General features: G+C 29.3%; 1 protein-coding gene across 1 annotated transcript; it reads left to right on the forward strand.

Moving 5' to 3' along the window:
* The first annotated feature begins 3,447 nt into the window (after window positions 1-3,447).
* LOC145975000 (uncharacterized) lies at window positions 3,448-17,346 on the forward strand. Its single transcript, XM_083105126.1, has 10 exons — window positions 3,448-4,372; window positions 5,012-5,068; window positions 7,223-7,361; window positions 7,487-7,806; window positions 8,018-8,968; window positions 12,502-12,687; window positions 13,386-13,442; window positions 13,726-13,864; window positions 13,971-14,290; window positions 14,506-17,346. The coding sequence occupies exons 1-10, from the start codon at window positions 4,226-4,228 to the stop codon at window positions 15,454-15,456; spliced, it is 3,267 nt and encodes a 1,088-aa protein (XP_082961252.1). The 5' UTR covers window positions 3,448-4,225; the 3' UTR covers window positions 15,457-17,346.
* Window positions 17,347-18,024: the final 678 nt, after the last annotated feature.

An 18,024-nucleotide genomic window follows, 5' to 3' on the forward strand; every position in this document is an offset into this window, starting at 1 on the left:
ACACACACACACACACACACACACACACACACACACACACACACACACACACACACACACACACACACACACATCCACACCCACACCCACACCCACACCCACCCACCCACACCCACACCCACCCACCCACACACACCCACGAACACGCACGCACGCACGCACGCACGCACGCACGCACACACACACACACATAAACATTCTTCGAAATGCCTTGTCATTTTATATATATATATATATATATATTTATATATATATATATATATATATATATATATATATATATATATATATATATAAACATTCTTCGAAATGCTTTGTAATTTTTTATAAATAAACAGTTATTTTTACGTGTAAAAAAATGACAAGGCATTTCGAAGAATGTTTTATCAGTATCAATAGTGACGATAGTAACGCATGATCGAGTTGCTAGATATATTCAATTCCTGTGCCGTTTCTTGTAACACGGACAATACTTTTATTTCTAGTGAAAAGAAATTTGTTATCAGAATCAACTCTAATCAGAATTAATTCATCACTGCGTATTTGTTTATCAATAAATAGAATATGTTTATAATGAATCTTGTGTAAAAAGAGTGTTGTATTTCTAATTGATCGTTCAAAAAGAGTGTTGTATTTCTAATTGATCGTTCAAAAAGGTATACAAAACTTAATAAAGAAAAATTTTTTAGTTAATTGTTAAATCAGTGCGTCAAAGATAATTTCACTTGTATTGTATCAATTATTATAGTTAAAAAATGCTTTCTTGCCGTCACTCCATAATATATTTCAATGGTATATAATATTTTAACAATCAAAATTTCTATTTGCAATTTTACATGTCATATGTTATTTCCTATATATCTATATTTATATATGTATCCTAAATCTTCAAATATTATTTGCATTAAATTATAAATAAAATTGTATCCAAAATTTTACTGCTAATTAAGTCATTAAAATAAGCATTACTCTATAAATATATACTAAAGAATATAAAGCTTATAAATCAGATCCGTAAAATTACAAGTCATTTTGATTTATCCGCGTCATTAATGGAATGAATGATTATATTGTGAAAAGATAAGATCCCAATCATAAGATAATCTGATAAAATGACAACATAATCTTAATAAATCAACTTTGGCTTCATATCTTAATTCAAGTATCCATAGCACGTCACAAGATTTGTCGCAGTTACGTGAATTTCTTGTTGCGCCAACGAGTTAGAGAGACTTTAACCGATCTGTTTGAATATCATATTATCGGTCAGTCCCTCGTCATATGCGCAACATAGTTATGACAAAATTAATCTTCTTACGCAAGCGCTAAGAGTTCCGAGATAACATATGTCCTACTACGTACAGGCTTATATACGTACGGCTGACAAGAGTCGTCTTTAATCGCTTCTAATTCATAAGCGCGTGCCACTCGATGACCTCTAACACCGATTTTTTAACCTAACTCAACATCATCTGAATTAGACACATTTCTTCGACCTGGGCATTTTTTCTAATATCTTTTTATCATAACTATCATTATTAAAATTTATTTTTAATTATCATACAGACCAAAAAAGACAATTATTTAATATTTTATCTAATCCTGTAAAAAGATATTATTAAAATCGAAAAATATGTTTATTAAAATTACAAAATAAGTGTCTGTTCTTTAGATAATACATTCCATCTTCTTTCATTAAATATTCTGAAAATATCTAAATATTTTTAGGGATTTATTTGTAGTGTCTGCTACATTAAATAGGATTTATACTCTCTCTCTCTCTTGTACCTGCTAGGCTCTAAATCATTAATAAAAATTAATGAAACACGATGGCATTGCGGGACAATAATAATTTGAATTTAAGTTTGTGTCGACGAATTAAATGAATTTAATGCAAAGAAAAAAATAATACTCAAATTTATTAAATTCATCTAAAATCTTATGCAACAAAATACCGCTTGTAACTTTTGGCCAAGCAATAATGTTAATCACATTATTATTACGTTTGTGATTATATTAAATTTTGTTGTGCAAAAAATTAACATTATTTGCTCAAGCTTTGTGATATTGGCAATTGTAAAAAAATACCTATTGAAAATAACTATTGTTGTTGCTCTAATCGAAATCAGTATTATTTTTATTGTTTCGAATACTCGGAATACAATATAATTGTATAAAATTACATATAAATGTAGAAAAGAAAAGAAATCTAGAAAAGAAAATTAAGTATTTACTTACATATATCATACACATACATAATTTTCATCTAAATAAATATGAATATAAAAAACCGATTTTTTATTAAAATTGTATATGCAAAAGGTGACATTGATTAATTACAATTTATAATTTTTCGATGCATATAATTTGTGACTGTTTTAAAATGTATTTTTTTAATAGGTGTCCATGCTAAGAAATCTAATGTAGCATATCTCATTAGAGGAAATTACGCAAATCAATGTTGAGAAAACCGGAATGAATTTTACGAGTTACAATATAAATCCATGGGAAAGTGACATAGAATTTATCGATTGAAACACGAAGTCAATTTAAAATTTGTCGACGACTATTAATTGGCCTTTCACTCTGACTGGATCCAATAGCGAAATGGACGGGTTTTCGGATTAAATATTCATATGTGCAATTCTATAATGCGCTACAAAATGCGCTTTTAATATTTTGCTTGATAAAAATTATATGAGATGATATAAATTATATGATATGAGATCTTAATTGACAAAATTGATGTTATATATTTTTTTCGATTTGTTATTGATTAATTCACAAAAAGTATAAGCTACTCGTATGTTATATTTTTACATACATATACATATGTATTTTATTTTAATCAGTCTATATTGATAAAACATAGCGTAAATATCGCGCAAAAATTATCTCCATATTTCCATAAATTTATAAAAAGTATTTAAATAATTCATAACTATAGAATAATTAATATTTCAGAATTAATTCAATACACAAATATATATTCGTAGACTCAACGTGGAAAAAATATATAGCACTATAAAAAGTTTTAAATTCAAACAAGATATTGCTATATTATTATACTTGTTATAATTGTATTCTTCTGCTTTCACCTTTAATAATTATATACATCACCTTCTTCTATTGAGAGCATCTCAGAATCTTCAAAGCTGATAAATTTTTTTTTCCATTAAAAAGAGCCACCATCAGTAATGCAATTATTGTGTTCGATCAAATATTATTACTCAAAATTACAAAATTGCCATTTTTTTACGTAACATTTTTTACGTAATACCTCTTTATCAGTTCCAATATGAAGATAAATGAATGAATGTATATTTGATACTTGCAAACGTCGCTCTGCGGCGATACGGCAAATCATCATTCACGATGCGAATGATCTCGGAGTGGAGAAACACAGTCGGGTGCATTATATAAAATCCCTATGTTGTCTTCAGTCAACAACGGTCAGCACTGATCACAACCACGGCTTGCACGTCTCGCGAAGCTCACGAATGTTTCGATGTAAATAAGAGAGAAATATTGTTGATTGTTGCTCGAATTGAAGGTCAATTGTGTGGTATAACAGACTCTTCGACTTATTTATAATCTAGATAAAATAATCTAGACTTGTGTTATGACGAAATGAAATCGTTCGAACTGAATAGCGAGTATTCAGCGTGTCCTTCATGAGATTTGGAGATATATCTATGAGACTTGGAAAAACGTGACAGTTGTTCGTTAGAATTTATCGAAGCAATATCTCGAACATCACGCGTACATTCGGTTTGAATTCGCAAACAGTAATACGATAGATTAGACACGTTTGTAATTGTTAAAGATCGAAATATAAAAGAAATCGAAGGTACACACTCTCGCGTGAGATTATCCGGAACTCTATCGGGTGAATAGCACAAACAGATAATTTTTAGCGGATTAAACAACCATATTTATTATATATACACGTGTGTGATATATCTGGATAAAGAAAGTTAAAAATAGAAAGAAGAAAGTGACGTAAACCTTATAGATAGAAAGAGAGAGAAGATAAGTGATACTTGTGAGAGATAGAAAAGGATTGATATCGTTTTCTAAAATTATAAATCTTATTTTTGTGCTCGATAGTTGAAAAAATATTACTATACAAATTAATGTTATGTTATTGAACTTATTAAAATTATTGTTATGTTATTCAATTGATTAATCGAGAAATAAGTGCATTGAAAGAAAAAGAGCGAATATGGATATTAATAAGGCAAAAGAGCGGACTGATAGACAAACGGATGTTAATAACCCTGATGAGTTAACAAACATTAATAATATTGTGAATGGACAAATGGATGTTAATAATACAAATAGACACACATCAACATGTGTAGATATCAAGGTACGTATATATTTTGGCTAAAATGTAATAAATCTAGATTTTGAAGTCACAAATAAATTATAAATTTTTTATTCTAAAATTTTTATGTATAAATGTTAATATTCTTCATATTTTTTTTTCTCGATTCTATCGATCTTATTGTTGAATTTCTCGATATGAATAATTCTTTTCGAGAATTGACAGCAGAAAAAAATAATTTTTATTTTTATTTCCAAATTTGTTTACATTATCTTTCATTATCCAATTTTGTCTTCAATTCACAACTCGGTGATACTTTTACTTTATGTAATTCCCTTTCTCTTCATTAACTGAATTATTTTTGAAGAATGTTGGTGCATTATGTCCCTGCGATTGCGATAACGATTCAGAGTTCATCAAGTTCGATCAGTCGTTATCGAGAAATTTAAATAAGTATCATGGGAAACATTAATAGCATAGCAATTACGCATGTTTCAATCACGTGAAAAATAATCAGATTTGGATATTGTTAAAATTGTTTGACAGTTTTCTATTCATTTTAAGATTTAATACATAGATCATAGATGATCACACAAAAGAAATATTACAAAAATTATAAAAAGACATAATATGGAAATACAAACGACAATCTAAAAATTCTATTAATTTCATCTTTTGCAGATGTTACCCAGCATCGATGAAGAAAAAAAGTGGGAACGAGATGGGATAATTTTTCAGGTATGTGTTAAAACTTTTTCTACAAAAATAATGACCTTATTTTTTTAATTAATTACTTTCCTTAAAAGATAAATATTTAAAATATTAAGGCACAATCGTGAACGATAATATCACTTATCAAATTTTCAAATTTATACATATAAATATGAATGACATCGCAAAATAATGGGCACATAAAGCATATTAATGATAAAAATATTATCTCGAAATCTATACAAATGTAGCTAATATTAATATAAATATTAATATAAATATTAATATTAGCTACATTTAAATATAAATAAATATTAATTAAACATTAAATTAACCATTTTTAATTTATTGCTCAAAAAATTGGTTCTTCCGATTGGGTGAATAGCATTGCACTAAACACAAACAATTTCATAATAAGAAGTACTAAAATCTATCTGTTTTTATGAAACATCTCTCAATGTTATATCTTAATAATGTCATAATCGCGTCCAATTATTGTGTTTTTTTATTCAAATTATCTTGAGATTGAAATATATTATATGTACGATAGAATGTAAATGAAATGATGAAATAGAAGCAAGATATATAATACAGAATGGATTTCCTAATCAACTCGATTATATTTATGAAAAATTATACAGCTTGTTAAGAAATATCTACACATGTCTATAACATTAATTGCAAAGAAATTTGTAAAATACACATTATCTTTATCCTTGTAGCGATCGAGAAAATTGAAAATATAAAGATAAATATATGTATATATGCGAACAAAAATCTTAGCTTTGTCAAAAAAAGTTGCACTCGCTGCAATTTTTATTTATTTCCATTATGATTTATTCGTATTTGCATTTCTTATTATGCATTTTAATAGGCTTCAACAATGTACACTTTCTCATTTTACGCCAACTAAAACAATTTTCAAAATGTTTTGGTTAAGCTTTTATCGCGGCTTTTCATATGTGATGTTGCGATTTTTATCAATAAAGAAATGCAATTACATATGTGTATATATATGATTTATCCTTGATATTGCAAAAAATTTCGAACCTCAATATCTTTCATCGTACAATGATAAGATATACTTTATCAATATATGTATTATAAGATATTTTTTCTGATGTACATCTTAATATTTTCAAAACATGTATAAAGAGCGATTGCGCAAGAATTATGTCAATTCAGCGTCTCGAATCGTGTAAAATCTCATTTTTCATTGCAAGAGTTTAAAGTATTTAATTACCTTCTGCATTTCTTGTCATCTCCATCGTTTATGAAACCGGTTCTAATATTTCTTACATTTGTAACAGTTGCACCGATAAGTGCGTGCGATTACTCTGATAAAAAATTCGATGGCTGATACGCACTTTAGTTAACTTTAGCATGTCGTAGTGTATTATTTACAATGTTTCTTGTATCTATTTACTGTGTTTTCGCACGCATATATTATGCTTTGTGACTATAAATTATGGAGTCATTTTTATCGATAATGTTTTTTCGAAATGCTATTATCATGTTTTACATTTCTAGTTAGATGAACAATTATCGAAACAATTTCTCTCGATATCATCTAACTAGAAATGTAAATAATAAATATATAATATTTTTATTTTCATGAAATATGATTTGAAAAGGAAAATAACAAATATCATTTATTTTCAAAATTTTGATATTTCAGGTTTAATATCTTTATATTTTTACTGTTGCAAGTTTATTTCTCATTATTGTTTAAAATTGAACCAAATGTAGCTCGCATTCCAATTGGCAATATAATTATGAATATAATTAATATTTTTAATTAGATAAATTCTCCAAAAACAAAATTGAACCCGAATAAATTATCTTTATTATAGATATCTCATATAGATCTTATATAGTTCATCTTATATAAATTTTATAGATATAAATCATATCGTATTGATATCGTTGTTGTAATTTGCTAGAAAAGCCTCTTTAATTCAATAAAATTATTTTTAAAAAAGGCAAATTAAAAATATAAGAATTATTTTTCACAATTAATAAATATGAAAAAAATAATATTATATTAATAAAAATGAAAAACAACAAAATTTATTTATTTTAACGAAAAAAAAATATGTTTTCTTTTTAACGTTTGTTCTCTATTAGAAAAAAACAATTTGTTTGCATTTTTTTGTCTAATTTGTAATATTTCTTCTACAGATATTGATGAGCTTATATGCCAATGTTGTTGTGGTGGGTCCGGCGATGAGTTTTGGTTACAGTGCCGTGGCAGAACCCGTGATGAGAGCTCCAAAAACCAATGATTTACAACTCGACGCTGTTCAGGCAAATTGGATGGGTCAGTATAAAACTTATGGGTCAGATATAACACTTATCGAAAGATTCTTTGCGATTCTTTCGATTATCAGAAAGGAAAATTTGTGTCATCGCTTTCATTATTTACTAAGAATTAATATGTCACAGCTACTGCATCTGCGTTGGGTACACCCTTTGGATGTTTAGTCTCGAGCTTTGTGATGAGACGAGGAAGGAAAATCAGCATGTTCGTGACATCATTAATCTCACTGGCGGGTTGGGTGACCATTTATATGTCCAACAGTTACGAGCAGATTCTTGTGGGGAGAATCATTTCCGGAATATCTACAGGCATGGCATCGGTCCCGACGACGGTATACGTGGCAGAAATAACGGGACCGAAGTGGCGAGGTACGATGATCACGTGGACCAGCCTCTCCATCGCTCTCGGTGTTCTCCTCGTTTATATCTTTGGATATATTTTCAAGGTAAATAAGTTCACGAGTTGTCTTTAAATCAATCACAAATCGACTTCGCATCTCACTGTCGTCACGATTTATTAAAAACCAATTATTAACTCTTGTTTAAAAATGCCGTAAATTAAATATCGCTATAGTTATGTAATCATTGGCATACGTACGGTATATAATACGAATAATGATGTATATAATTTTAACAATTCTATTTTTTCTCTTAAAGGATGATTGGCGACTAGTGGCCTTGATATGCGGTCTATTCCCAATTATGGCAATTGCTCTGACTTTGCTAGTGATACCCGAGTCACCACTATGGCTCCGGGATCAGAATCGGTTCGAGGAAGCGCTGGAGATCATGAAAAAGTTCCGTGGCGTACCAAAAGACAAACCGACTCCTACAGAACTTTTGGCCGAATTGAAGCCGCGGCCACAGAGGAAGAGTCAAAATGTGCTACAACATCTGATGAAGAGAAGTTCTGTGATGCCATTTGTCATAATGCTCAGCTACTTCTTCTTTCAGCAATTCTCTGGAATCTTTATTGTCGTGTACAACGCTGTCGCGATTATGGATAAGTCTGGTGTTCAGGTAGATCCTTACCTCGGCGCCGTCCTAATTGGCGTAGCACGTCTCATAGCTAGTCTCCTAACGAGCGCAGTGTCCCGAAAATTCGGACGACGAATCCCGTCTATGATTTCCGGCATCGGGATGACGATTTTCATGGCCAGTTTATCGCTCTATCTCTTCTTGGCTGAGAACGGAACTGTCATATCAGATAAAGGGATAATCCCAGCAGTATGCATGATGCTATACATTTTCACGAGCACTTTAGGTTACCTGATAATCCCATTTGCCATGATGGGCGAAATATATCCGTCCAAAGTCAAAGATATACTATCTAACTTGACGGTCGCTATAGGTTTCATCTTCAGCGCGATAACTGTTAAGACATATCCGGATATGCTGAAATTGATGAATGTGCACGGTGTATTTCTCTTCTTCGCAATTATTTCTTTCATCGGTGTAATATTCATCATGTTATTCTTGCCTGAGACGAAAGGAAAGACGCTGCACGAGATCGAGGATATGTTTTCCAAAAAGAAGGCCTTCGAATCACCGGCGGAAGAAGTAGTCGAAGAAGGAGTTCCAAACGCCTTCAGTCTACTAAGAAAAGATTAAAAAAGTTACTTATATGGATGTTAAGAAATAAAGCATAGATTGCAATTAATATTAAGTATCCCAAAAATGAGAGAAATGAGACCATACAATGTTGTGCGGTTAATAAAATAAACGTCGTTTTGTAATACTTCAAGCTGCACTGACTTTTAAAAAGTGTTATTGATGTAATGAGAAATAACTCAATATTTATTTGAAATATGAGATCTCTTCTTAGCGTGTTATATATTTTACAAAGATTTAAAAATGATAAAATATGTAGAGATATATCACGTTTACAAAGAGAAAACTTATGATTACTTAGGATGGACGCTTTTATCACCTCAATAAAGGTTTTTAAAATGGTGACATAAACAGTGTTATATATCAAAACTTAGCTTTATATACTAATGTGTTCGTAAATTATGAAGTATATTATATAAACTTGAAGTTCTTAAATTCATCTAGTCTGGAATTCAATAAAAATGTGTAATTTCGATAAAGATAAAACACTATATATATATCAAACTATTTGATTAAAATCTAATATTTATCGTTTAATAGATATCGTTTAAAAGAAATTATAATAGGTGCTTTCCATTTACATCAAAACTCAGATAAATCTCACTTCTGTCTTTCTTCAACATTCATGTTGAAGAAAGACGGAAGTGAGATTTATCTGAGTTTTGATGTAAATGGAAAGCACCTAATATCTTTTGTAAGAGTAAAGCCAGAGTTTCATAATATTACTGTATTGTAAACACTTTCTCTCCATAGAAAGTTAGATTAAAATGTCATCGTATTGTTGAAGATTTAAAAAATGATATTATTACGTAAATTGTCGTAATTGTATAATATGTGTAATTAAAACATGTATGTAAGACTTTTTCACAGTGATAAACTGTAATATTCGATAATTAAAAATATTGTCAAATAATTATTAAAGCATGGAGATACAGGAATATGAGCTTATCGAAATGTTAAATACAAACAAGCCGTACGTATTTTGTTTGCTTCCGTAAATTGTCTTTGTATCAAAAAATGCAAGTTGAATATGATTTATTCTCTTCGAGATAAAATTCACGTGTACAGTTGGAGCGGTAAAAAATCGAATGTCGGCCGATAATAAGCATAAAAATATTCAATATTGCTTACATATTCAACATTGATGAGCTTTTTGATGATGCGGTTGGTTTTATTTCGCGATTGGAGAATAATATCATTTTGTAGCGAATGTCTTTTATAATAAATTATGTATTTACTTTATTTTATATAAATTATTTTGCACAGAAAAATCGAGCGATTTTGTAGAACTTAAAAATTTGTCAATTCTAAAATTTTCTAGCAGTTTATCGAATAAATATATCAATTCATAATCGAATTTACAATCATCCAAACTATATTAAAAATGTATTATATAAGTGGCGATGTAAATATATACGTATATCACTACATAAATATTTTTAGAATTAAAATCTTAATATAAATTAGCATATTGCATAACAATTATGATAATTAAATAACAAATACAAAGTATAATAAAGATTTCTTAATATATATTAGCGCACAAGATTAATTTCAGAAAATGAAAAAGAGAGAGAGAGAATTGACATTAAAATTGTTCACTTAAATTATATATTTACTATTTTCAATTAAATCAAGCTTTTATAAAATATAAAATAATTAATATAATACAAGATGATTAAAATAGTAAAAATTAATTTAATTCTATTAAAGATAATTAAGAAAAATGGAAACTGGGACATATATATTTTTACGCCTAGATCATGAGGAGCGATCCAATTAACTATCTTATTGTTCTAGTAATATCAGTAGAGTTCTGTTGTCAAGAGTAGAATATCTTTCATTAGTTCCCGTATCTTTTGTATCTCTCATTTTTGTTGGCTCTTGCCAACAATGATGTTAAGATAACCGACTAGTAGTTCTATTTCAACACTGATTATACCATTCAGTCTATTTGTCTATATCGTGTGAAGAAGAAACGAGAGAAAGTGTGCACTCGCATCTCTCTTCGTGTCTTCTAAATGTTCGATCAGTTAGAACATCAGGGCTGCTGGGAAAAGAATCCGCAAATATATCCAAATTTATCTCGCTGAAATATATTTTGAAAATATATTACAAAAATATTTTATATTTTTGCATAAATATTTAATTCTATATTTGCATAAACTTATCATAATCATTAACATAGCAGTACTTAAATAACTCATAATTAAATAACTATAGGATGTTTAATATCTCATATTTAATTCACAATACATACATATATGTAAATTAGCATGAAAAAATATATAAAGTTATGAAAAAAGTTTCGCAAATCTAGAAAAATATTTTTATGATATTTATTATACTTGTTATATTAATCTCTTGTTTTCATATACAATAATTATAATTGGATTATTTTTCTTCTTTCTCCTTTATAGGTCAGAACAATCTCCAAATGTGATGATAAGTTATATTTCTTTCCACACACACTGAAGCCATTATTTAATGCAATTACTGTATCTAATGAAGTATTATTACGCAGAATTGCGAAACTGCTACCCACTGTTCTTTTTACGTAATGACTTCTTTATTAGTCCCAATATAAAGATAAAACGTGATACATGTATATTTGACATTTGCAAACAATATTTCGATAAATCAGTCGCGATGCGAAGAATCTCAAAGTGGAGAAACGCAATCGGAGATACATTAAAATCCCTGCATCGTTTTCAGTCGCTAACGAGTTCTCGGTTAACGCTGATCACAATCGCGGTCTGCACATCTCACGCTAATTAAAAAGCTCGTGAATATATTGATGTAACTACCCTATGAAGAGAAATATTCCCTCGCTGGAAGAGAAAGAGGGAGAAAGAAGATCGATTATACTATACGGACACCTCGACCTATTTATAAAATAATCTGGATTTGTTACGACAAGAAGAAATCGCTCAAATGGAATAACGAATGTTCAGCGCGCTTTTTCGGTTATAAATTTCCAAGATTAGGATATTTGTGAGACTTGAACACGTGAGTTGAAAAAACGCGATAGATATTCTTTAGGATTTCTCGATACAATATTTCAAACATCGCATCCGTACTTCGCTTGAATTTGCAATTAACAAGACAGTAGATTAGACACTTATCATATAAAAATCGAAGATAGACAATCTCGCGCGAATAAATTATCTGCCCAATTATTCGTGAAACACTTTCGTCTTTTAAACAGTCAGTGTGCAAGCAGTCCATGAATGTTGATGAGATTTAAAGTACTACTTTGATATAATATCGAAATAATTATCGAATATATAATTACTCATTATAAAAAGATACAAAGTATTGAACCGTGAAAGAAAGTGCAAGAAGAGAAATGGTATCTGTGAAAAAATAAAAAGGATTAATGTTATTTTCTAAAATTATAAAATTATATTTTTGTGCTCGACAACCGAAAAATATTACTGCATAAATTGTCATGTTATTCAATTTATTAAAATTATTGTTATATTATTAATTGATAAATAATCGAGAAATAAGTGCATTGAAGGAAAAAGATTATCATGACGAATATAATAGACATTAATAACGCAAGTAGACAAACGGATATTAATGATGCGAATAGACAAACAGACGTTAATAACACTGAGTCAATGAACGTTAATGATATCGTAAATAGACAAATGGATGTTAAAAATATAAATGAACACATATCGACATGTATCGACAAGATTACACATAAGGTATGTATATATTTTAAAATGCAATAAGTTTGAATTTTGAATCACAAATAAATTGCAATTTTTTTTTTCTAAATTTTAAAAAGTCTTTCTGGTGTATAAATCTTAGTGATCTTCGTGTTTCTTTTCATTTTTTGGAATAATTTTCTCTCGATTCTTTCGGTATATTGTTTCTCGACATACATAAATTTTTTGTAAATCAGAAATAAAGGAAAATATAGTTTCCGTTTTTTTAAATTTATTTACATTCTTTTTCATTACTCAATTTACTCTGCGAAAATCATTGGAAATCATTCGTTGCTCTTACTTTTTGTAATTCTTTTTCTATTCTTTAACTAAAGATTCATTCTTAAAAGACGTTGATGCATTGCCCACATTATGATAACGCTTCAGAGTTCATCAAGTTCAATTAATCGTTATTAAAAAATATAAATACATATCATGGGAAATACTGATATGCGTTGCGATTATGCATGCTTCAATCACGTGAAAAATAATTATATTTGGATGTATATTATATTTTGATATTGTTTTTTAATATTGATTTTAAAATTGTTCCTTTTTACTTATTTTAAGACTTAATACATGGATTATAGATTTGTGATCACAAAAGAAATAATACAAAAATTATGAAAGTTAATATATAATATGGAAACGTAGACGATAATTTATAAACTCTTTTAATCTTGTTTTTTTTATAGATGGAACCTAGCATTGTCGAAGAGAAAAAATGGAAACGAAATGGAATAATTTATCAAGTGTGTATTAAAATATTTCTTATTTTCTTTTAAAAATAATATGATATTACTTTTACAATTAATTATTTTCCTTAAAAGGCAAAGATAAAGATTTAAAATATTACGTCATGCTTACAGATTATAATATAATTTATCAAATGTCTAAATTTAAACACATAAACATAAATGACATCGTTGAATAATTAATACACAAAGTACATCGTTAACAAAAATACTATTTCGAAATCAATATCAAAACTACATAAATGAAACTTTTATCTAATTCGCAATGTTTCTTTAACAGGTATTAATGTGCTTATTTGCCAATGTCGTTTCACTGGGTTCAGCGATGAGTTTTGGTTACAGTGCCGTGGCAGAACCCGTGATGACAGCTCCAAAAACCGATGATTTACAACTTGACGCTGTTCAGGCAAATTGGATGGGTCAGTGATATAAAATTTGTCGAAAAGTTCTTTCTAACTTTTGATTATCAGAAAGAAAAATTTATATAACCTTTTTCGTTATTTACTAAGAATTAATATCTTGCAGCTACTGCAACTGCGTTGAGTGTACCCTTCGGTTGTTTAATCTCGAGCTACGTGATGAGACGAGGAAGAAAAATCAGCATGTTCGTGACGTCATTAATTTCACTGGCGGGTTGGGTGACCATTTACATGTCGAACAGTTACGAGCAGATTCTTGTGGGGAGAACGATTTCCGGTGTATCTACGGGCATGACAGCTGTCCCGACGACGGTATACGTAGCGGAAATAGCGGAAACCAACTGGCGAGCTAGGATGGTCACATGGACCAGCAGCTTTTTCGCTCTCGGTGTTCTCGTCGTATATGTCATTGGATATATTTTCAAGGTAAACGAATTCACGAAATATATTTAAATCTATCGCAAACTGATTTCGTATCTTACTATTGTCACGATTTATTAAAAACCATTAATTAACTCCTGTTTAAAAATTCCGTAAATTAAGACCGTATCACTATAATTATATAATTATTTACATACGTGCAGTATATAATACAAATGATGATGCATATAATCTTCACAATTCCATTTTTTCTCTTGAAGGACAACTGGCGCTTAATGGCCTTGATGTGCGCTTTATTCCCAGTGGTGGCGATTGCCGTGACTTTACTAGTGATACCCGAGACACCACTATGGCTGCGGGATCAAAATCGACCCGAGGAAGCGCTGGAGATCATGAAAAAGTTCCGCGGCATACCAAAGGACCAACCGGCTTCGGCGGAACTTTTGCTCGAACTGAAGCCGCGGCCACAGAAGAAGAATCAGAATATGCTAAAACACCTGATGAAGAGGAGTTCTCTGGTGCCATTTGTCATAATGCTTAGCTACTTCTTCTTTCAGCAATTCTCCGGTACCTTCGTTATCATCTACAATGCTGTCGCGATTATGGATAAATCTGGAGTCCAGGTAGATCCTTACATCGGCGCTATCCTAATAGGCGTCGCGCGTTTCATAGCCAGTCTTTTAACGGCCGAGATGTCCCGAAAATTTGGTCAACGAATCTCGTCGATAATTTCCGGCATCGGGATGACGATTTTCATGGGCGGCTTATCGCTCTATCTCTTTCTGGCCGAGAACGGAACTGTTATATCAGATAAAGGGATGATCCCAGCAGCATGTATGATGCTGTATATCTTCACGAGTACTTTGGGTTACATGATAATCCCGTTCGCTATGGTGGGCGAAATATTTCCGTCCAAAGTCAAGGACATACTGTCCGGCCTAACAGTTGCTATAGGTTACGTCTTTAGTGCAATAACCATTAAGATATATCCAGATATGCTAAAATTGATGAACATGCACGGCGTATTTCTCTTTTTCGCGATTATCTCTTTCGTCGGCGTAATATTCATCGTGTTATTCTTACCCGAGACAAAAGGAAAGAGCCTGCGCGAAATCGAGGACATGTTCTCTAAGAAGAAGGTCTTTGAATTATCGGCGGAAGAAGGAGACGAAGAAAGCGTTTCAAACTCTGTCAGTCTATTAAGAAATTAAAAAAAATTGTTTATATATGTTAAGAAATAAAGCATGAATCGCAATTAATAATAAATATCTGGGAGAAGAAGAGATTAAATCGCACAATGTTGTGCGGATGAAACAAACGTCATTTTGTGATGCTTCGAGGTGCAATAATTTTTAAAATATATAATTTTTAAAAAATTAAAGTTAAAGGATAATAAAAAATTAAATAGTTTACAAGATATTTTATATTTTTAGTTGACAAAATTTTACATAAATCATAAAATATTTCGTAAAATATTTATTTTTCGATTATTTTATCTCAATATTTTTATGCACAGAATATAATGAGAGAAATTAATTGGTGTAAAGAAAACACATAATTATTCTTAAAAAAAATATGTAGCTATTCGTTGCAAATTCATTTTATTTTTTTCTTAAAAACTATTATGTGTTTTCCTTACAATTGATTCCTCTCACTATTCTGCGCATAAAAGTATTGAGATAAGATAATCGAAAAATAAATATTTTATGAGATTTTTGTTATAGTTTATATAAAATTTTATCAACTAAAAGTACATAAAAGTATTGAAGTGAGATAATCGAAAAAGAAATATTTTATGAGAAATTTTATAGTTTATGTAAAATTTTATCAACTAAAAGCATATAAAAATATTGAGGTAAGATAATCGAAAAAATAAATATTTTATGAGATATTTTATGTTTTATGTGTGTAACATTTTGTCAACTAAGAGTGTAAAATATCTCGTAAACTATTCAATTTTTGGCGATCTTACCTTCATAACATTTATGTGAAATATTATGAGGTATCGATTTATATGTATAAAAAAATTAGAATAGTTCTATTAAAAAAATGAAGATAACTTTGAAATCTTCGAAACATCTCCTTCTGGACAAAAATTGTTATCGCCATGTCATAGCACCCTTTGTACCGTGCAAATGTGGTTGCACAAATTTTCCTTTAGACTTTATAGATTCGAAGATATTTAATGTGGTTATAGTTATTGTCCCATCCTGTATAGATGTGTTATTGTATATGTATGCATGTGGGTGTGTGTGCGTGTGTGTGTTAAGAATCTACATATATTACACATATATAAATTAATATACCTATACATTTAATTAATATACCTTGTAAGTATAAGGAAACCTTTCCTATACCACTAATCGCATACGTAAAAGGGCAACGTTCTAAGATCAATAGTGTCGAAGCTGTTCATTTTCGCATTTTCGAGAGTTGTGCTCGTTGAGACTTTTGATTAGAATGTCTTAATGTAAAATATATCAAAAGCACAGCCAATTCGACGTAAAATTTTCTATCAAATTAGTGCGAGGTCCTTTGAAAATTAAATTCATACTAGTCTGAAATTTATAATAGAGATGTATGTATAATTTTAAAAGAGATGAAACTCCACACATATCGGACTATTTTATTAAAATCCATTTACGTTTAATAGTTTAAATTTTCGAGAAGTGAAGCTCAAGGTTCCATAATATTATTGTATTGTAAATATTTCTCATCGCAGAAAGATAGATTAATGTACTATCTTTATTGCTGATCTAAAAAAATGATATTGCATAAAGCATCGATAATATGTACTGTATTTAAGACTTATTTAATACTTATGTAAGACGTGTAATGTATAAAGACTATATAAGACTTATTTTCATTATGATAAACTGCAATACCACTCGATAATCAAAAATATTGTAAAGTAATAAAAATAAAGCAAAAAATATAATGAAATGAAGATAGTGCTCATATAAGTGTTAAATATAGACAGGTCGCAATATTTTATTTATTTCCATTAATTGTCCTTATATCAATAAATGTAAATTAAAATAAATTTATTCTCTTCGTGATAAAATCCGAGCTGATGGATTGACGCAGAGATAAGAATCGCATGCTGAACGATAATAAACATAAAAATATTCGAGTGCAACATTATTTACATATTCAACATTGAAGAACTTTCTGATGCTTTCTGATGCTGTAATTGAATTTACTTCGCAATTAGAATATCATTTTATAAAGAATGTCTTTTGTATTTTAATAATTTTTAATAAGTTATATACCTACTTTTTATTTTGTACAAATTATTTTGCAAATGTGCGATTTCAGAACCTCAAAAACAAGCGATTTTATAGAAAATTCAAAATTTGTCAACTCTAAAGTTCTTTTAATTTTTTCTTTATTGATTAAATCAATTGATAGTCAAATTCATGTAAGGCATTAAAGATATTAAAAAAGCGTTATGACGATATATAATAAATACATACATATTACATATAAAGATATGCACATTCTGTGAAAAAACTCGCGAAAAATCTTTCTTCGTTTCTTCTGAATGTTCGATCAGTTAGAATGTTAGAGCTATTGAAAAAAGAATTCGCAAATACGTAAGTCCTATATATATATATATATATATATATATATATATATATATATATATATATATATAATCTCGTTATATATTGTTGTGTAAAACTATTTCCGCAAATTTAATATACTGATATTTAATATACTGATCCTTTTAATCTTAAAATTATGTTTATATTTTACATAATTATAATTATTGTTTA

This window comes from Camponotus vicinus, unplaced genomic scaffold, assembly GCF_025532165.1.
Source record: "Camponotus vicinus isolate PSW18456_S1 unplaced genomic scaffold, iyCamVici1.0 SCAF_7, whole genome shotgun sequence".
Classification (NCBI taxonomy): Eukaryota; Metazoa; Arthropoda; class Insecta; order Hymenoptera; family Formicidae; genus Camponotus; species Camponotus vicinus.